The 24,052-nt window shown below is 33.3% G+C and overlaps 1 protein-coding gene across 1 annotated transcript; it reads left to right on the forward strand.

Moving 5' to 3' along the window:
• Nucleotides 1–17,592: 17,592 nt before the first annotated feature.
• On the forward strand, nt 17,593–19,096 carry LOC145140133 (uncharacterized). The gene is made up of 3 exons (XM_079073726.1): nt 17,593–18,096; nt 18,176–18,559; nt 18,734–19,096. Exons 1-3 carry the CDS (start codon nt 17,593–17,595, stop codon nt 19,094–19,096), a joined length of 1,251 nt encoding a protein of 416 aa, XP_078929852.1.
• The last annotated feature ends 4,956 nt before the right edge of the window (nt 19,097–24,052 follow it).

Genomic DNA, 24,052 nt, shown 5'->3' on the forward strand with positions numbered 1-24,052 from the left:
ACCAATTATGTTTTTTGGGAATATACACTTCACTTAGTAGAGCATGTTTTGAACCTTGTAATCGAATAATAAGGTATGAATAAACCTCATGAAATGTGTACTTTTAAAGTCCCACACATTTAGGTATGGTGTTGTGTGGTCTTTCGTTAGATGAGAAACCAATGACTAACTTGAATCGAGATCTGAGTAATGTTACATTGTCGGGTATTCACTAAAGACTTTCGATATTTGTTCTAAAGACCCATGAGAATGTGTTGCTTATAGCTCAAAATGAGTGCTCCTTAAGAGAAAGAGAATATACATATGAAGAAGTCAGCGAAAGTCATATTGATCTTGAAGACATTTAAGATATTACCGAAAATGAACCTATAGTTGGCACAAGCTCTCAACTTGAGGTCGAAAAATTAGTTGAGTCAAATGAAATTGCCTTACCTCTTTGTAGATATAGTAGATTTAAAGCATCTACCAAGTTTTATGAATTTCATCTAACTGTGGAAGGTGACACATTGATTAGGGATAAAATAGTGATCAATTTGGATAAGCTAATAGCTACTAGGAAGTAATGGTGGCCCTTGAGGTTGGCTAATGAAAGGAGTTAAGGATAGTGAAATTCAGTCCATGAAGGATAACCAAGTTTGAAATTGGTTGATCTGAAGCCTAGTCTTTTGACAGTGGGATGGAATTAGATCTTCAATATGAAGACTAACATGGATATGAATGTACACACATTTAAAGTTAGTATGGTAGATATGGGTTTCGCTTAAACCCAAAAAATTGATTATGAGGAAACATTCTCACCAGTAGCTGAGAAAATATCTATTTGGTTATTGGTTACCATTGATACCTTTTTTGATATGGTAAAATGGATGCTTAAACAAATGTATTTAACAAGAAACTTTCAGAGGATGTATGACACATCCTAAAAGGATTTAAACATACAAAGTATCCAAACAAGGTGTATAAGCTTGAGAATTTTTTTATATATTTTAAATAAGTGTCGCATAGCAAGAATTTGTACTTCCATGATAAGAGTCAAAGAGTATTCTCTTTCTAAAAGTCAAAATAAGTCTTGAGTACATGTCAAAGCTAGTGGGAGTGTTGTTGTCTTATTGGTATTGCATGTTGATGACAAGACTGTTCATAGGAAACATTATCCTTAAGTTGGAAAGTGCAACAACTCGAGAATTGTTTCACTATGATGGACATTGGGAAGCGACATTGATACTTGCTGTTCGGATTAAAAGTATGGATTGAAATGTTTAATAGGATTAAATCAAAGCACAATTTGTTGAAAGGTTTAAACATGTAAATTATAAGAAAAGGATTGTTTATATGTTTTATAATAAGGAGTTGAGTGAATCTCAAAAGTCCTTTGAACTAGTCATGAAAATGATACGATGAGTCAAGTCCCATACACTTCGGATAAAGGATCGGTCATATATGTTATGACTTGTGCTTGTTCTGATGTCTTTCATGATTTGAGCATCATGAATTGTATCAGAAATTTACTCAACTGAATTGCTAGACAACTATCAAGGACATTCTGAGGTATTTTAGAAATACCAAGGACTGGTTGCTTGCAGACAGTAGAGAACATGATTTAGAAAAGCTATGAAACATAAGTTTTGAGGGATGACTCTGAGTCATAGTATAATGGAAATTCATTTTAAATTGTAGTGCGGTAACATGAAAGGTTTCATGTAGGAGATGGTGGTAGACTAAAAAATATGAGTCAGATTACATTAGTGCAAGTGAAGTATCCAAGGGGCGTACCTGGACTAGAAAACTTCATGGTTGACCTTGGAGTTGTTGTGAGTAACAAATTGTAATTAAAAATATTCTGTGAAGGTACAATCGTGTTAATTAATGATCTTTGAGACCACAGAAGGTCAATGCATTAATGAAGGAAATTCCACTACATCCAAGAAAAGGTTTGAGGATGTAGATCTAGTTGTGAAGTAAGTATCTTACTTATGATTCGTTCACAATAGTGACGACCAAAGGAAAACATGATGTGCATGTTAAGAGCATTTAAATGAGAAATGTTGACTAGTTTATTTGTGAAGTCGATTACCCCGAAACATTTATACAATCAATAAATCAGTAATTATGTGGTGATTAAATAATATGAAATTTTTATATTCAGGAGTATGGTACCATATACAATTAGTTTATTATTGTGTTTATCGAAACGCCACAATCGGTCATACTTTATGAAGAGAGTAATGATTTAAGACTGTCATGGTGTATTAGTAGATTGTCCATGGTGATTGGACATGTCATAGAGATTGTTGTTATACTCATAAGTGCTTAAATGAAGATTTCAAGTATTGATTAAACCCACGCTTAGAGATTACCTCATGGATTTAATCACGAGTAATTATAAGACGATAATATTTTCTATTCTTCAAATGGAGATATATGACTTATAGTTTGCAAACCTATTATGCATTGGGTTTACATCAACGCATCTGTAACTGGATGTTATAAAATGTGATTCTATGTGTGGCATGATGAGTAAAAGTTATGATTATATATTCAAAGTTTATTCGTTCATTTTTCTTAACAGGAAAAGCAATATCTTTGGGCCCCTCGATGATTTGATGTTGACATTCATGTGCAAGGCCTTTCCTAGACTAAATTGATGTGTTTAAAAAGTAGTCTGAATACAATCATCATAAATTGGACATCGAGAAATAGAATCTCGGACTATGAGATTGATTTATATCCATATCTTGTGTCCATACCATATGTTGAAGAACGAATGAATAAATGATCATTTATCTTAGATATAGCGTCTGATTTAATCAAAGTTTGATAGTGGCTTTGAAAAACACTCTTTACTGGTTATTCAAAGTCTTTACTTGCAATTATAATTGATGACATATCCAAGTAGGAGACTGTTGGATTAAGGTGTCTAAAATCTTAACTAAATTGGTATAATCTTAGTGAATAAAAGTAAACTCCTTGTTGGGTTGCCTTTAAAAGCTAGAAATAGCTACAAATGACTTTCAGATAGAGATAAAATAATTTGTTAATTTATTATATGATTAATAAATTAAATAAAAGTAGTTGGAATTTATTAGATATTAATCAGAATTAATCTGGAATTAATTTGGGATTAATTGGGACTAATTAAAAGTGAAAGGGTTGAATTGTAATTTTTTATAATTGAATAAGGAAGGTAATTCTAGATACTTCCTAAGCATGGACGATTTTAAAGAGGGCTTCTAGGATTTGTGGAAGCCTCCTCATAGCTGATATCGAAAGGATTTGAACTGGGGATTAAATCTAATATTTAGTTGTTCAAATAAGGATTTATTTGCAAGTTACCTTAACTATAAATAAGACCCCTTGGCCTCATATTGTCGTTGATATGCTTCCTAGAAAGATGAAATCCAATTTTAACTTGTCTCTTCTCTCTTCTTGTCTTTCTAGTGTTCTAGAGTTTTGGGTATGAATCATTAGAGACATCCACACTATCGGATGTTCATTTTCCATGGAGCTTCAGAAGTCTTGACGATATGGTTTGTTATATTCGATTAAAAAAAAGGTATGTGTACTAATCTTTGTGAAATTCGATTACAAGTAGGTTAGTTTTGAATGTTTCATAGTATGTTGCTATAATGAGAAAAGTCCATAGATCTCTAGTTTACATGTGCCCATAAATTGTTTTATGTAAATTCCGTTGTGCAAATATGTTTTAATGTAACCTAAAAAACCCATTGATATCCACCCCACTCCTACAATTCGTCGACACTCTCATATTGTTGCCTTTCGATGTTGTCTTCATTCTCCATTTCCCACGATCTATTCATTTCTGTCCATTCCCTTTATCCTATCGACAACCCCTCTAATCCATTCACACGTCTCCAAAGTTTCATAACGAATTCTGAATAAAAGAAATATTAAGGTGATCGCCTTCCTCCTCATTCATCATCTTTATCCCTCCACTATCTACTGACACCCAAACAGATCTGGGTTCATATTTTGTTTTCAAATAAGATCCTTAGATCAGTTGAGCCTTATATCAATGGCATAAAAATCTACAACTAATTAATTTCAAATACTAAATCCTATCTGAGATATTCCTAGTTTTTATTTTTGATTTCGTTGCTTATGCACAATTTGATTTGATTTCTTCAAATTATGTTTTTTTATACACAATCTAGGTTTAGATTTGGTTTCCAAATGAGTTCCCAAGATCGGTGGACCCCTAAATCGATGGCACACACAAATCTACAACTATTTTATCAGAGATATTGAATCCTATATGAGATGTTCATATTTCTTTATTTTTTATTGTGTTGCTTATGCAAAATCTGGTTTTTTTATTTCTTCAATTTATGTTCATTTTTGCTAAACTTTTTAAAATCATATATATTTGTATGTGCAGTGGGTCAAAGTTTATATATATATATATATATATATATATATATATATATATATATATATATATATATATATATATCGACTTCTTGAAAAGCAAAAACCCAAATGTGTATGTGTGTTTAGTTGTAGGTCTATGCAGGTGTGTGTCTATTTTCGACGGAGTGATCTAGTATGTACTTTTAGTTATCGATATTAGTAATTGAAATAAATGGGTGACTTCGATTTGTTGGTTGATGAAACAGATTGGTTTCACAGGAATTGTGGACAACAATGGAGGAAGTGGTCGAAGGAAGCAGTGCAAGAATGAAGTTGCCAATGAGGATTGTTAACGAAGCGAATGGAAAAGGAAGGTGTCGTCCATATTATTAGTTAAAAACTGAATACAAATAATAAAACAAATAAATAATATTTTATATAATTTTGGAATCATACACAACAATCTATGAATTAAAGTATTATATTGTACAACTCTATAAAGCATAAATTGTTGTATATGGAGAAAAAAATTTGTGTACAAATCACTTCCCTAAAATGATAGAACAAATATTTTACAAAGATCATAGATTAATTATGTAAAAAATTGAATTTGTTGATTTACATAGAGACTAAGGTGTTGTTTTTTTTTTTCTGAGGCAAAGATCTACAGTCTACGGACCACATCTGCAGTAGAAGAGATGAACCAAATGTCTGTAAAAAGAAGGTTTGTAGTCTACAGACCACATGTGCAACTATATGCAGTAGAAGAGGTGGACTAAACGTCTGCAAGAAGATGACTGTTTCTTTTTTAAAGTCTAGAATGTTAAAATAAACTAAAATTTAAATAAACTGATTTTATCTTATGAGAGTTTTTCAATACTTTTATGACTTTATTTTAAATACTTAACAAATCCAGATTAAGTTTTATGTATTATTGTATAAAAAATAAAAGTAAGATGGTACGAATTAATAGATATGTTTGATAAAAATCAACAATTTTTTGTCATACATAAATATTGTAATTAAGGATTAAAATTTTGAAACATAAAATGGATGGAAATAAATTTGATTTTAAAATAAAAATTTTCATTTTATTTTTATTCAATTAAATCAATTAAAAACTTATCATAAAAATTTTTCCCAAAAAATAGCTAATGCTATATATATATATATATATATATATATATATATATATATATATATATATATATATAATTTGGCAGAAAAATATAAGGAAATATTATGATTATTTCATGCCTATATAAACAGCTTCAACTACCATTATCGTAATTAAAACTTTATTTATAAATGTGTCATAAATGTCATGGTTGTGTTGTAGAACCTTTTTTTTCTTGAAATATTGTAATTTTTTTCAAATTTTTTTTATCATAGATAAAACTAGAATTAATCTAAGTTTTAATTTGAAAAATAAATTAGGATAATTTTGTTTTCTTAGGCTAGAAAATGTTAGAAGATTCTAGTTAATATGTGTGCCAAAAAGAGGATGCACAAACATTTTTAGACCTGTAGTTTTGTAAAAAAAAATCTGCAAAGGCTAATGTTTCTGTATAGTTTGCACGACGCAGATATAAGAAGCCAAACAGATTTATGAACGAAAAACAAACATTATTTTTTTTAAATTATAAGGACTATTTTTGTACTTTTCTCTTTGATTTTATTTTCTTAGAGGTTGACGTAGCAGAATATTGTGGAGTGATATAGGAGTTTGTGTGTTATGAAAGAAATTTAGAGAGTGAAAGGCAATGTTTTGAAACCGATTTTTTAGTTGAACCGGTATGGTGATCGGTTTTCTGTTTTAGCCGGTTCAACCGCCGAGTAAACCAGTTTCTATATTCTCATCTTTTTTCGAATTTTCCTACACACACATACATACATAAATCAAGAATTTGATGTCCACAAGTTCAAACATTAAAAATACACATAAAAACAAGTTGTTGATCAAACTAAATACATTAAAATAACACATAATCATAAGTTTTACATTAATCCACAATGCATTAAAAAGAAAATAAAGTCCTAGATGAATACAAATATATCAAAAAACTTCATAAAATTTATCATGTGCTTTTATTCAGAAAAATCTTAATAGATGTGAAAAAACCACCAAAGTTTATTTTGCAAAATGTTTCAATTCCATATGTTTTTATTCAGTTTAACCGGTTCAACCTTTTTAAATTAACCGGATTTTTGTTAAAACCAACCGGTTTGTTCCGGTTCAGAAATAGACATAAAACCGGTGATAGTTGAACCGCTTCATTCCCTGATTTCCGGTCCAACCGATTCGACCGGCTGGTTCATAGCGGTTTTTAAAACATTGGTGAAAGGTGCTTGAAATGGTGTACCACTTCTAACCGGTTATTTTTTATTAAAATGAGACGGTACTCCAAACCTACTTAAATAGACCATTAACCAACCAAAATAACACTTCAAAAACGTGCCATTTTAGCTAGGGTTACTAATATAAAGCTAGTATATTATGAGTTTTTATTTAAATTATTATATTTTATTTGATCAATTAATTATATTTATTTTAAAAAATAAATCACTGTAATCACTATAACCTTTATATATTCATGAGTAACCACAAGTTACTAATTACACTTTTTGATCTTAAATAGCTTTTGTGGATATTGGTAATTTATATATATAGCTAAGTATAACTTTGTAATAACAAACTTTAACATTTAATATTTAGCTATGATGATGTCAAGTTAAAGTTCAAGTGTAATTGTCTTGCATTTGCATTTGCATTTGCATTTTACATCTAAACTAATTCCAACAATTAGTTATTAGTTACGCTTATTGACCTTTAATTTGGGGTTTCTCGTGCTAACAAATAAATGCATAATCTTGTAATACATAGACATGATAGTAAGATGGTATAATAAACAAATAAATGAAAATATGTCGTTAATTCATGCATATTTCCATAACCATAAAAGAGTACAGTACAAATTGGCGTCTGTGGTATACTAAAAATTACAAGTTACACCAAAATTTAAGAAGATGTGAACGTGATGACTAATTCAGCAAGACTCAAATTCTTCATGGCTCTTCGTTAAGAACTGTAGTAACACTCCTAACCTTTTTTTTATATTACTTTTCTACTCTGTATTGATAATCCAATCGACCAAAAAAAAGTTAAATCCCTCCTACGAAAAAATCATTAAACTTCAAATCAAATTAATTTGGGTTTTCGAATCAAATGTGATGGCATTTAAGAAACTATAAAAGAATGACAAAAAATAAATTGTAAAGAAACATATGTACACTCTTCATGTTAAAACTTAATGGTTTAAGAGCAAGATGACTAGATGGTAGCCATCTCTCTCTCTCTCTCTCTCTCTCTCTCTCTCTCTCTCTCTCTCTCTCTCTCTCTCTCTCTCTCTCTCTCTCTCTCTCTCTCTCTCTCTCTCTCTCTCTCTCTCTGTGTGTGTGTGAACGACCTGGATTTTCTCAATTAATATTATGTGGATTTATCAAAGTTTTTCTATAAAATATGGAATTCTAAACTTTAAAAAACATTTTACATCCCAAGATATTATCGGGTTTACAGTATATCATAACCACAATTTAAAGCAACAAGGAAATACCAAAAATAAAATCTACTTCTAGTTGAAGTCCTTGGTGCTTGTATCTCCCCTCGTACAACGGCTACTACTTGAACTTGGAATACATTAAAATCTACAACATCAGACCAAAGGTCTAGTGAGTTATATCATACTTTGTTTTCATGTCATCATACTCTACTTCTATTTTTTCTTTCTATTCATACTCTAACATTAGGTTCTATTCTTCGTGTACAATCTATGGAACCTCATAAAAAAGATGAAGAAGAATATGAAGACCAAATTAAAAATGTTGTTGTTGGACTTCAAGCCTCCACGGAACATCCAACAAAGGTTCTCTCAAAACACTAGTACAAAAATGACCTACGGTCACACTTTTCAAAAAACGGCCTGTCACACTTTTTATTAAAAGTGTTGCCAAACGTCACTAAAAAAATTTAGAGATTGTTTTTGGATACATTTTAATTAGTTTGTGTGGCTGTTTTATAGATAATCAAAACTTTAACCACATTTAATTATACCAAATGTGACAATTATTAGCCACACTCGAACACTGTGGTCATATGTCACCATCAACCATGATTACAGATTAACCATATGATACTTTTTTTACATGAGACAATAGATAAATATATGGTGACATGAAACAATTGTATATGTTTTTGTATCATGGTGTCTTTTTAGACACATGAAATCCAGTGTAGCTAACAGGTGATATATATGGCCACATTGAATATTGTGTGTCCATAGAGTGGTTAGCGCTTCTTCGTTGCTTGGTCGGGACACATCGATGATTTAGTAAAGGCAAGAAACCAAGTAGTTTTAGTGGCTTATGGTCATGTGTATTTTATTATGTGTGTCATAATATGATGAATTGACTTTGAAAAACAAATATTGTTCAAGTGTAAATTTCATTTGGTTATGGTTACACATATTATGTGTGTCTATAAGTAAATCTAGTTATAGAAGAAATATAATGCCTGATCGGTATAATTATAGTATGGTCATTGAATGTGTGACTATAATTATGTAATGATCATTTTTTTTGTACTAGTGTATGTAGTGTATGTCTAAATTTTAAGAATAGTCTTAATAAAACAAAAATATGTTGTTGTAAGTATTTACTGGTGACTTATCATTAATGAATTATGATGGCAAAATGAAAAGATGACACGAAAAAAAAATCAAAGTCCCTATTTACGAACTCATAAACAAAAACATAATTCAAATTGCTAAAATTAACATGTCCCAACAAAAATTCAAGACCTATAGCAGAAAGCCAACATGAAAAAAATTAAATTACAGCTCTAATCGGAATATGAAACCCTAATGATTGCTTTGGAGTCACAAAAACATAAATATTAAGGGGCTATTTGATAGTTGTTGACTGAGTAAGATCTAAGTGAGTTAGATCCTGACTAGGTAAGAAGATCTGACTGCAATGCCTCTGACTGAAACCATGTTGTTTGATTACACATCCGACTGAGTGTAATGAATACTAAAAATGACCATTTTACCCCTCTATTTTGTTTTGTGTTGAATAAAAATTGGCTTGAGAAAAAAAGTAATAAACTATCTTATATTGTACAAATAATGTAAATAAAAATAGAATTTTATAACAAACAAATAAAAGTAGAATGTTATAACAAACAAAAAATTACAATGTTGTAATTAAAATAAATACAAGCACACTGTTGTAATAAGAATAAATAAAATCATCAAAAGTAGAATTCAAGTGCTAGCTAGACAACAGCATATCACATGCTCTACTACCATGGAGACAAACACAAAAGTACCATAAATGAAAGAACCCACTACAAGTATAGTCAATGTAGTAGCAGAGAACACTCAAACTACATCACTTCAACATGCTCCCACTATTGCAACATATGCTACAACTTACCTACTTCATCACTGTTTCTTGATTGCAATTTCCATTCAAAGCTCATTACCATTACAGTTTCTTGTCCTTATGGAATTCAGTTTGATATGGAATTTTGATTACTTCAATAAATCAAGATTTGTTACCTTCACATTGATTTTTATGACAACAATTCGATCTGGAATTTTGGAGATGATGAATCTCTTTCAACTACTGATGCATTTGAGAAAGATCATTTCGGATCAATCGACTGGGACGTTAAACCCCAATTTATCTTTTGGAGAATGGGTTTGTTTCCAAGCGAAATTAACATTGAGAACTAACTGTTTGGGGACATTGGGTTCGTCCATTGATGATGAATTTGTTGTTCAATCCAAGTTATGGCTGCCTCTAATGCCTCAAACAATCATAGATAGATCAGACATCTTCATACAGGTTATCATGTTGTGACGCCTATGAAAAATCGGCATACAGGTTATCTTGTTGCGAAGCCTATGAAATCGATTTGGAAATCGATTATGAATCAAAAATCGTTTTACTGAACGCTTCATCAAAATCAATCAAGAAAAGAAAAGAACTAACGATGAAGGAGGGCAATGCTGGAGGAGGACGGTGACAACGACAATGTTGGAGATGGAGGCCGACGTTTTAGGATTGCGTTCGTTCATCAGCAACACGAAAGAGATGTGTGAAGGAGCGGGCGTATTTTGGAATTCGGGCAAATAAAGGATTTTTTTCTCAGTCAGCATCTTTTTTCTGATGACCGAATTAGATGTCTTTGGATCGAGTAAGAGCCATTAAATGTTAGTATCAAACGGTCTTATTGGACCGAATCAGATTTTCACCTGTTACTTACCGGATCCGGTAAGAGGCTTATTAAACAAGCTCAAATAATGATTAAATGCCAGCAACACAAACAAAACCCAAATTATATTCGATTATAAGCTATTTGAATCTAAAAAATTGTAAATTACTTGAATTCGCACCTGAGTTGGAGGTTGTGGAGTCAGAGACAATGTGATCTATGGAATTTGATTTCTTAGTTTATGTTTTTCAGTGGAGAGAATGACCAGGGCATATTAGGAAGACTTGATTTTTGACCAAGTTTGTTCTGGTCCTTCAATGTTTAATAGTGAATTGTTGTGATTCAGGCAAGGTCGATGTCCAACATTAGACAGAAAACAAAATAGGAATCAATTTAGAGCATGTTTTGGCGGAAAAAAGAAGAAGAGTGAAATGAAAAAAAAAACATATGAGAGGAAACTTTAATTTTTTGTGAAACTTTGTAATTTAAATATATTAAGGAATTTAATTAGAAAAAAAATGTTCATTGAAATTGATTATACTATATAGACAAAATTATATGATTTTTTAGGGGATTCATGGGTATATTGATAATTAATAGAATATGTTGTCCGTGTTCCTGATTTTAAGGGATTACATGTGTAATTCTTGAATTTACACTAATGTTTGGCCATTCGGTAGTTGCCATCCGACTTAGCTATTTAGATGGTGGGTATGGGTGAAGGTATGTATTTGTGGGGATGTAAGTGGGTGTGTAGGGGTGAGGTGTGGGTATGAGATGAGTAAGGGTGTGGTGGTGGATATAAGCCTCAACACTCACCCACCCCACTCATACTCCCACACCCATTACACCTAACTAAGAATTGATGGTATGATGTAGGTGGGTCTAAAAGTATGGGGGTGGTCGGAGTGGGGTGGAGGTGTGCGGATAGGTGTAATTTTTAATTTTAGAGAACTTTAGAATCATAAAAGTATGGATGGTTGTGGGTGAGTGTTGGGGATAGGTTGGGGGTTGGGGTGGGGTTTGTGGCTTAGGTCATATAAATTAGGCTTAAGGCTTGTCTTTTAGGGGTTAGGGTGTATGGATTATGGCACGTGGATTAATGCTGATGGTTTGTGGCATATGGCTTAGGGATTATTACTTTAGGCGTATGGATTATAACTTACTGTTTATGGTAGTATGGCTTATGGAGTATTGCTTATAGATGAATACTTATGGTTTAGAGCTTAGGGTGTATGACTTAGGGATCAGGGTGTAGGAATTAGGACTTAGGGCTTTTGGCTTATGGTTTATGGTTTAAGGATTCCTATTTATTTGTTAAGGCACATTGCTTAAGGCATAAGGTGTAAGGCTTATGCTTATGGCTTACAAATTAAATATTATGATGTATTGTTTAGTGCTTATGGCTTGGCGATTATTTATACACTATGACTTATGATGTATGGATTTGGGCTTAAGGCTTGTAAATTGTGGCTTGGGGCTTATGACTCATGGCCTAATACTTATGTATTAATGGTTAAGGCGTGGTGCCTAGGTTTATATGGCTTAGGACTTGAGGCTTAAAACATATATCTTAGGTTTTAAGGCTAATGGCATAAGATTTGGACTTTATTATGGCTTAAGAGTTAGGTCTTAGGTTTATGGTGTGACAACCCAAAATTTCTATCTTATAAATTCAATCAAATCAATCAAAAGTCAGACTTGTTTCTGTTACCTTTTAGCCCTGTTAAAGGTCTGTTTGAGAGTTTCTAAGCCTAGTGCACTGTATGAATGGATGTTAGGATGAGTTAGCTTGAGATCGGAGGAATGAATTCGAACCAGAAAACCACTCAACAAGTGTTCACGGCCGCAAACTAGGTTTACGGTCGTGAACCACCTCCTATATATATAAGAGATGATCATTTTCTTCTCATTTCTCCATCCCCAAGCCGTGAACTCCCCATTCTCTCTCAACTATCTTCGACCCTGAACACTTCTAAGGCCCCAAAAACGTAAGTGTTTCATCTCTAATCTTGTTATACTTGAAAGACTACTTAATCCTAGCCTTGATTCATCATGTTTCATCATCATCTTCATGATCTTGAAGAGTTCACGGCCGTGAACCCTTCATGAGGGTCGTGAACACCTCATGAGGCCGTGAACCTCATGAGGCCGTGAACCCATTAGGACCGTAAACCCTCCCTTGGGTGGCCGTGAACCTCCCTCAACCATCCATTTGTGGGTTTAACACTTCAGTTAGGGTGTTTCCTACAACCTTAGGTAGTTTCCAATACTAGTTAGTAGTTATAAACACTAATTGTATACACATATATGTGATTATATGCCTTATAGGATTCATTTGTGCTTCGGGACTTCAATTGTGAACTCAAGCATCCTATATCTATCTTTCTTTCCAGATCACTCACTATCAGGTGAGTTCATACCCCTACAATCAACCTTTTAACTGTTTTAAATGCTTTTTAGGGGGGGGGGGAATACAAGCTGAAAACAATTGAAATTGTGTTAGTATAAAAATTTATATATTTGCAAATATCAAGACTTACAACTTTCCAACATTGTTAAACATCTTGTTCCAAACCGTTTTCAACACGTTATCAAACTACTTTTAACACATTGTTAGACTTCATTTTAAAACCCTTTTTAAACTGCTTTTACATTCTTTTCAACTCTTTTACTTTTAAAACCATATTCATGTATATATTAGTGTATAAGCATACTTTAATGGACTTAGGACTATTGTTAATAACCTTGACTCCTGTTCCTTGTTTGGTTGTGGGCTTAGGGTAGGATTCACTAGTCCGACTGTCAATTAACTTATGATTATACATGTTAAATGCATACATGAATATTAAATCTTATTTTCAAGTGATACCTAACTCGATTGTACACGCTGAGCAATTGAGTCCTTTCTACCAGTCAGTTACAAAACAAACATACTAGTAAACTATAATAGGTATAGTTTAGAGAACACTATTTGATATACATATACATTTACAAGTACAGAAAGGAACACTATTTCACATACATATACATCTACAAGTACAGAAATGAACACTATACATATACAAACATATTTACAAGAAACAGAAGGAACATACACACTATAAATGCACATGATAATTAGAATGTGAGATACTACTTAATGGCACAACAACGCATAGTTGCACCATGTTTTGTAACCAGAGTCTCCTGGAGGGAGAGCGTGAGTTCGTGTATAGATCTATACGAGATTGACCATCCCACACCTCGCTGCTAGCTACAGTGGGACCTGCAGATCCACGGGTGAACAAACGTCATACATTTTCGATTTCTACAATACGTCGTGTCTTATACTAGGTCGATCAAGCATGGTTATAACCACATCACATTTTAACCCTAAATAAACCAACTAGGTTTTCAAGAATAAGACTATTAGTAGTGTATGATACATTCAATATGACTACTTGCCTTCATTTTTCCATTTCATTATACAGTAATGCTATCACAGGATTAATGCGTACTACTTTCTAGTAAAAGATAGCTAGCATATGCAAAAACATATTTTTATACAATTATGAAGTACAAACATACTTTTTATACTATTTCAAGTACAAATTCAGACATTACATTTTTACATGAGAAAACACACAACAGACGGGTCTCGGGTAGGAGACTGCATTTCATTTAAAAGGAGAAAATATAGGATTTTCTGAGAAAGATACAAGCCATTTTACTATACAAACATAAACATTTTACAACACAAGTACAAGCAAACGACACGAAATACTTATGAACTTACCAACATTTTATGCTGATGCTCTCTTTCAAAATAACTTGTATTCTCAGGGAACCAGTAGACAGGTACACCCATTCAGCTTTTGAGAAGACGGAGTGGATTCAAGACTCGTCATTATTTTGATTATACATTTTTGGTGTCATATAAACTTTACTAAAGAACACATATGTATTTAACTATTCTATTAATGCAATGAATGTTGTTACTTGTTTTACTATTATGTTGTGTTATGATACTGTACATGACGTCCTCCATCCCCGAATGTTTCCGCCAATTCGGTTTGGGGGTGTGACATATGGCCTACGCTTACATAGGTGGGAAATTAGAGGAACAATATATACATGGTTGCAATTGTACTTGTAAAACAAATTCAATAATTCATTCTTATAATATTTAATTACTTTAATGATATTTTAAATTATGTTTAGATAATTAATTATTCAATCACAACATCAATTATATATAAATAATAACAATATTTAAAAAAATATAACTCCAATAAGAGGTTTTTATAAAAAAAAAAGTTATAAACTTATATCACTAGATTAGCTTTGGCGCTCCTAATTATTAAAAATTAGAATTTAGCCCGCCCCGAATTTGGTCTTGCTGTTTCTCCCGCCCCCAAATTGAATCGCAAAAAAAAACCCTAAATCGCCTACTTTTCAAAATAACGCTCATCTCTTTCGCCCTAACGCCTTCTTCATCTGCTGTAAATCGTGGATTGGAAAATATGACTCACAGTCCAATCAAATTTCCCCTTCTGATCCATTGCATCTTCATCTACCGAATCATCCTGGAACGGTTGTTCTTTCCAAACTATAAATCGAGTTAGCGATAAACAAAACCAACTTCCCGGCTTTTTTTTCAGTGTAAGAGTTTTGAATGGCTTCTTCCCTGGTTCCAATTTCCTAGTTGTCTCAATCGCAATCAAGTAGCTTCCATTTGCAATCGGGACGTACTCAACACTATACTCCAAATCCCACCAACACCTCTGTTCAGGTAGCCATTCAAATCCTCAACTCCCTTATTCTTCTATTCTATTTTTCTTCCATAAAACATGACATGTGATCGATTTCTCTATTCGAAGGCTGCTCATCAGGTAGCCATGTTTTTTTCCCTTCTTTTGCTTTGATTTTTATAATGAAGTCTCGAACATAATTACGATAAAACAGATGGTTCAAAATGGAGGGGTGATGTCGTAAAAGTCATAATTCTGATTTAAAGGTGATTGATGAAATTGTTATTATTTTCTTTAAAGTCTGATTTAACTTTTTTCTTGGTTTGAAATGCAGAAATTGGAACAGATGGTGACAAGTTCTTCTTGTGATCTCAAATTGAGATGAAAAGTTGGTGATTTTGAGAAGCCACATAAATAAAGTTTTTCTTTTTTTTGTTTAGAAAAAAAAACGTAAGGATACAGACTGCAAATCACATATGACTTTTTACAATCTCTTTGATATGTTTTCTTTAGGGTTTGAAAAAGGGTATTAAGAGCTAAAAGAAAATGAATAACAACTGGAATGAAATAGGGAATTGTTATTTAGGTTTTGGGTTATAGCTTGACATGTATTTCCTTTTTTTGGTTATACTAAGTCATGGTTTCTGTTTTTTTCTTTTGATTACGGAACCTGATGTATACATCCCTTGACAAACATCTGCCTATTTCATGATTTATTCAAAATTTTCAGGTTGGAGGCGGATGTGAGTTTGTGAGATGAAGCAAAGAGCAACAACATATACTTGACAAATTGACACTAAGGAAGCTACTGAGCAGGTGATCAACTTTTTATCATTCTATCATTTGCTTTTATTCTTGGTGGTGATCGTCAAGAAACAACATGGGTCTGCTAAGGTTTTTATTCTTCTTCTTTTTGTTTATATCTGTAATGAAACAAAAATTTGTATTATGTTTATTGTTCCTCATATTTTTTACATTTAGATGCTTTAATGCATCTAAATGTAACATAAAAATGTGATTGTATTTCATGTTACTTTTTCTTAAATGAGCAGAGCGATTATGTTTGAAAGTATCATTTATAGTCTTTACTCTTTATAGCCAAAACTTGTTGTTATATGGTCAAATAAAATTAATTATGTTCTGGGAAACACTACAATAACTGATACAAAACAACTTATTTTATATAGATTGTCTAAGCAATTGGTATTTATATACTATACATATCTTATTTATTGTCCATTGTTGTTTTTACACAGTAATATAGTCATTAATTCTCAATAGTTTAATGAAATGCATAATTCATATTTTATTTTGTTTTCATGGTAGTAAATTATCTCCAGCCTTACATTTTTGTTCAGTTTTAAATGATAGGTGCTTTGCTAGAGTGAAAGAGCTCTACAGATGGAGGAATGGAACCGATTCCATCAAAATGGAAAAGATCCTGTCAAAATAGTGCATATGCTAGCTTTTCTTGTGATTGATCAGGTAGGAACCTAAATGTACACATATTTCTTACCTCTTATTTTTTTACTATTATATTGATGTTGTAGTGTGAATTAGACAGGAATCACCCCAACATGGATGAACCATTATTTTCTCAAGGTAGTACTAACCCTTTAAATAGGTGATATTGGTTCCAACCATAGTTACCAGGAACGTCAAATTGCCTTCGATTTTCGTTCAGGGTCGTGCGTTCCGGTTCGTGGTACACTTTCGTACCGAACGCAATTAGATCGCGACCTGGATCGTCATATTGGTCGATCCCGATTTCGTATCTGCTTCAATAGGATCGCGAATTTATCGTCGATGGAACACGAATTGATGAAATTGGGAACGCGAATTGGTGTATTGGGATCGATCGCTGGTACGAGCGGGAAATCAATTGGGTCGCCGACTCGTATAATTGGCATCCTGTTTTTTTCTCTCTATGCGATACGATGGATTTTCAATTGATTACGTTTTTTATTTAAGTAGCTATTCTCACATTCTGTAATTGATTTAATTGATATCGGTGGATCAATTATATGATTTCACATTGATTTCCTTTGATTTAATTGATTTCATAAATCATAATTGTGTGAATTCCTATACTTATATATACAACATTACACCCACGATGAACTTCACAATTCACTCTTCACTTTCACAGTAACACCAATACACAATTTTATTCATTCTCTCTTCACAGTAACATAATACTCTATTATTGTAATAATGGCTTTTGGTAAAAGGGGGTCTACTTCTGCTCAAAACAATGCAGAGGCTACAACAGACCACATTGTGTTGTCTGAGAATGAAGATAGCATCGAAGAAGACACAGTTGCAGAGGATAATAATGAAGTTCAGAGCAAAGAAATGAAGGATGACAAACCACTTATGGAAGAAGTCACCATAATTAAATCTGCAGATAGCAAAAACGCAGGGGGTTCAAAGGTTTGGGAATGTAAGCATTGCAAGAAAGAGTTTACAAGTTCTTACACCAGAATTTATGTTCACTTTTTTGGTGCTACTGATGGGAAAAAAGCACAGATTAAAAGGTGCAGTGCAATATTAAAAGACCGGGAGAAGTATCAAAGGTTGATGAATAAAGTGAAACCTGCTGAAAAGGTAGGTGTTTCTCGTGCTTTGAAAAGTTTTGTATTCAGTAACAAGACTGCATCTTCTTCTTTGTCTAAGAAACCCATTGAAGAATCATTTGGCAAAATGGAAAGAAACATGGTGGACCTGAAGATTATGAGAGGATTATGTGCTAATGGCATTCCTTTCAATGTTTTGAGAAATCCGCAATTTTCTCGAGATGGTTAGAGCAATCAGCAAAGCACCCCCTGGTTACAAAACACCATCAAGTGAAAAAGCAAGGACTGTTTTGCTTGATAAATGCCTCAGAGATGTTGAAAAAGATTTAACTCCAATCAAGGACACATGGTATTCCCAAGGTGTTTCCATTGTATCCGATGGGTGGACAAATGTGAAACACAAACCTCTTATTAATGTTCTTGCGGTGAACAGTCGTGGGGCAATGTTCATGTATGCAGAGGATTTCTCTGGTCTGGAAAAAACAGGTGTGGCGATAGCAGAATACTTGCTTGGTGCTATTGAAAAAGTAGGACCAAACAATGTCCTTCAAGTTGTTACAGATAATGCAGCGAATTGCAAAGCTGCTGGAAGGGAAATTGAAAAGGTACACAAGCACATCTTTTGGTCTCCTTGATGTGTTCATACATTAAACTTGATTTTTAAAGACCTTGCCAAAGGGTTTTATTGGTTGTTCAATACATATAGGAGAGGAAAAGTGATTGTTAATTATTTCCTAAACCACAATCAAGCTTTGACCATTTTTAGAGACAATTCACAGTTAGAAATTTTACAAGTGGCCAAGACAAGATTTGCGTCCCATTACATTTTATTGAAAAGGTTAATGGATTGTAGAGAGGCTCTTGCTACAACCATTGCCTTAAATTCTTGGAGAGATTGGGTAAAAAATGTAGATGAAAACACTAGAGTTACTGGAGCCACAATTGTTGACACCATAAGAAGTGAAGAGTTCTGGGAAGATGTTGAAAGTATTTTAGCAATTACAAAACCAATTTTCTTATTGATAAAGTTTTGTGATGGTGAGGGATCAAAAATTGGAGAAATATACGAAAAAATGGATAATATGTTGGGAGAAATTAAGGATGTTATGTTAGATAATAAATATGCTTCTTATTACCCGTAAGTGGAGAAAATTGTGCTATCGAGATGGGAGAAGATGACGATTCCGTTGCATTGCTTGGCATTTGCTTTATCACCTCGATTTTATGATACACATTATCTTAGCATGTTAGCACCAGGTGGAATACCCAGAAAAGCTCCTAATCTCGACAAAGAAGTGGTACTCGGTTGTATGGAAGCTTTTAAAAGAATAGCTGAAAGCCCAGAAGAAGAGCGCATGTTGCGTGAGCAGTTTGCGAAATTCCAAATTAAGAAGGGGCTCTACTCAATGGCAGCATCTCAAATGGATGCAGTAACCATGGACACGATCGATTGGTGGTCAAGTTACGGGTCAGAAACTCCAGATTTGGCTGATGTTGCAAAGAAAGTTTTGTCACAACCGATTAGTAGCTCGTCGGCAGAAAGAAACTGGAGCACCTACTCTTACATACACAATGTGAAGAGAAATCACTTAAATACCAAAAGAGCTGACAAACTTGTGTTTATCCATTCAAACATTCGTCTACAGTCACGCTTTTCTGAAAGTTACAAAACGGGACCACACAAAAAATGGGATATAAATCCGGAAAATGCATATTTAGAAGGGCCAAGTACAAGATTTGAGGAAATGCAATGGGAGAATTTAGACGAAGATGAAGCTAATGTGGGTGGAAACGGGAAAAAGCAAAGGGTTAATTAATTTGATTTTATGTTCCAGTTTTTTATTTTTCTGTTAAAGAACAATGTTTTTTTTGAAGTTATGACTTATGAGTTATGATTTATGGAATTTGGAATAATTATGTGTTATTTAATATCATTTTTACTTTTATGTTGATTACTAAATCATAGTGTATTTTTTTTATTTATATATGGTATTTCGTACCGGAGTAACTGGTACAACGTTCCGCTTACCCGATTCGCGTTCCGAATGAAACTACCCCCCTCGTACCGAAAACAAAAAAATACCGATCCTCGTTCCCGTTTTCATTCCTCGTTCCAGCGCGTTCCGCGTTCCATGTGACTATGGTTCCAACAGTTAATCAAACCAAGTTTTAATGTTTTCATTCTCTCTGAATCCCATTTTAGGCAATGTACTTGTATATCGAGTGATATCCTTCTCAAGAAGACAAGTAACAATATCAACAAGATGAAAGCATAGTGATATCTAGTTTTTGGTTTAGGATGTTTTTTTATTTCTTTACCATATTTTTAGACTTGTTATTAGTACAAGTTCTTTTTTGCTATTTCAATTAGTGATCTTATGTATGGATTTGCTTTTCAATAATTAATAATATCGATTTCTTTTATTGTTTTATATTGTTGGTTTATCGTTACTTTTATTTTTATTGTTTTGACGTGTATGAAATATAAAAAAAGTAACAATAACATTTGTATTAATGTCATTGAATGTTAAACAATAATCACACTTCAAAATTTTCATGTGTCTATAATATAAAATTGGCCATGTTTTTAAGTTTTTCAATGTCTTAAATTATATAATGATCACTTTACATCATTTTTGTCATGTGGCTAAACGGTTAACATTAGTCATGATCTAAACTAAATATGTATTTAAACTAAACATGTCTGAATGATAGCATTGGTCATGATAAATAATACAAGTATGGCGGTATACTAATATTAAATCCATAATTTTAATAAAATGTGTGCCTTTATCATACTTATGATCATGTTTCATTTAATTATCTGTCTCTATACAATAAGCAATAGTCATAACAAAAGATTGTTATTGTGGCTAATTATTAGCAAATCGACACTTTTGAAATTAATTACATGTGACCATTTAATGAACATGGTCATGTTCACCGTAATCGCATGTCTGCAAAATATACCAAATAGTCTTAATAAATTTTGAATTGTGTGATAGTCTATTAGCAAAACACCACATTGGAACAGCATGTATGTCACCAGTTGTGATATACAGTCACTACAATTACTAAAAAAATATGTCTATTGACGGTTTAACGCCACAATATTAGATAAAATGATTGATTATACCAACAAAATTCCATACCCTATAGCCACACTATTATGATACAGCCACATTTTTTCATATCATACAGACACTAAATTTTAAAGTGACGATAAGACCCATACGATGGCGTCACCTTCCGTCACACTTTCAGTGAAAAAATAAAATGTCATTATACGCATATGGTTACACTTTTTTGGTGTGTCTGTAGGTCATTTTTGTACTAGTGAAAGAAGAGAAGAGGATATGGTACGTTGTCTCTTGGCCATCATCCTTGGCTGATGTGCTCAAGAGAAGTTGCGAAATGGTGAAGATCAAAACAAAATTGACTGTTGACGCCTTCCGAGCTACACAATTCATGTTGCCACCAATCCCAGCTTCGAGAATAGTTCTGATCAATGAAGGTTCTCCAACCCGAAAACCGGATAATATCGTGAAGAGCCGCCGATCACTCCTCCTCCAGAATATATCATCTTCGAAACAGTACAACAAGTCATTGCTAACTTAAACAAGCCACGACAATATAGAGGAAAGAAAACTAATTCTGAACCTAAAAGCCCAGTGAGGACGTTCAAAAATTATGAGGGTTGGTCCCAAGAGCAGATAGATCAAGAACTAGAAGAAAGCATCAGGATTCAAGCCTTGAAAGATAATCTAAATCCGATGGTGGGCATATATCCCCTCTTCCGAGAAGGGATTATTCACGAAATCGATATTGTCCATTTCATGTACTTCGATCTTCCCACACAAGACTTCGACCAAATCGATCTTCCAATCTCTCCACATGGAAAATTCTACATCAAATTCGCTCCTCTTCATCCGAATGATGATCCACAAACTATCATCAAGACCGAGCGAGAGATATTGAGAACTTTCTACTCTGTTAACGCACGTCCTCAAAAAGAAGTGTGGTCTCGCAAGCGGATCACCAAGATCGTTGGTTTCGGAAACAATGTTCAAAGTAAATTTGATCTCAACTGCATGATGTACAAATACTACATCTCTCAGAACAAGGAAGAAACTCTCACTATCGTGAACGCTGACTTTCCATCTATTAACCCCAATGACATTCTCACAATCGTTGCTCACCTCCGAGATCGCCAATCCAATCATTCAAGCATCGAAGCTTATAGTGCTTCCATGAACTTCTTGAAGGACTATATTGCTGAATTTTGCATGTCCGACATTGAGTTTGCACACTTGTTCAAAACAGAAAATGTGTTGGCGAAAATAACTTATGAACTGCCTGAAGTTCAAATCTTGGCAGAAGGTCCCATTGAAGAACCTGAACTCGGATACGTCTATCTCGGATACGTCTATCTCAAAAAGAAGAGCAACCAAAAAGAATTCTTCTGAGTTCTTGATAAACATCTTGTTCCTTCAAACATCCTTCAAAAGTTCATCGCCAATGCTGCTAAAAGTGAAGCTCCTGAGCATGTGAAGAAGAAGTTCATTGAACACCTCAAATGGTATCTGGAGTCCAAAGTTGCCTACATAGTGCTTATCTTTTTGTATCGGAAGAAGACAACTGAGTTGACTGATTTCTAAGTTCACTTAGGGGGAGATTGTTAATGCATAAGAAGTGAACCTCTAGCAATCCGAACCAAAGCAGATCCGAAGTCAATCCATCAGTCTGAGATGTAAAGAGCTCCGAAGTATTTCTGAATCCAAGATGAAGATGTTTCTGAAGTTTGAGTCTGTACAACCATTTAATGTTTTTGTATTTAGTTGATGTAACAATTCTTAGGACCAAATCAAGTAAATCTTTTAAGTGTCAGAATTGTCAAACACTTAGTATTAACTAGTCCTTAGAATGTTTTCTAAGGACTAGTTAGAAAACATTCTAACTATCGTGAACGCTGACTTTCCATCTATTAACCCTAATGACATTCTCACAATCGTTGCTCACCTCCGAGATCGCCAATCTAATCATTCAAGCATCGAAGCTTATAGTGCTTCCATGAACTTCTTGAAGGACTATATTGCTGAATTTTGCATGTCCGACATTGAGTTTGCACACCTATTCAAAACAGAAAATGTGTTGGCGAAAATAACTTATGAACTGCCTGAAGTTCAAATCTTGGCAGAAGGTCCCATTGAAGAACCTGAACTCGGATACGTCTATCTCGGATACGTCTATCTAAAAAAAAAGAGCAACCAAAAAGAATTCTTCTGAGTTCTTGATAAACATCTTGTTCCTTCAAACATCCTTCAAAAGTTCATCGCCAATGCTGCTAAAAGTGAAGCTCTTGAGCATGTGAAGAAGAAGTTCATTGAACACCTCAAATGGTATCTGGAAGTCCAAAGTTGCCTACATAGTGCTTATCTTTTTGTATCGGAAGAAGACAACTGAGTTGACTGATTTCTAAGTTTACTTAGGGGGAGATTGTTAATGCATAAGAAGTGAACCTCTAGCAATCCAAACCAAAGCAGATCCGAAGTCAATCCATCAGTCTGAGATGTAAAGAGCTCCGAAGTATTTTTGAATCCAAGATGAAGATGTTTCTGAAGTTTGAGTCTGTACAACCATTTAATGTTTTTGTCTTTAGTTGATGTAACAATTCTTAGGACCAAATCAAGTAAATCTTTTAAGTGTCAGAATTGTCAAACACTTAGTATTAACTAGTCCTTAGAATGTTTTCTTGGTTTGTACTATGTCTCTCCTTTGCTATATAAGGAGTTGATGTTTCATGTATTTATTACCAAGAAAAGAAAGTAATCAACATATTCTCTTCACATCAATTTTTAACTCTCTGGCAAGTTAATTTTTTTTCACTACATTCTACTTGTTCAAAAAACGTCTTTACTTTGATCTTACTCGATCTTACTTCTTCTTTTCTTACTTGAATACTTTGTTGAATATTATTTTCAAGTCTCGACTGGTTTACCAGACTTGGCTGGACCAAATTATTAGAAGCATACATTGATCTTAAAGGCTAATTCAAGGTTTGAGCTTTCAAACCTTGTCCGCGCATTGAATTCGTCCTC

This window comes from Lactuca virosa, chromosome 9 (assembly GCF_052849685.1).
Source record: "Lactuca virosa cultivar CGN04683 chromosome 9, Lactuca_virosa_CGN04683_v6, whole genome shotgun sequence".
Lineage (NCBI taxonomy): Eukaryota > Viridiplantae > Streptophyta > Magnoliopsida > Asterales > Asteraceae > Lactuca > Lactuca virosa.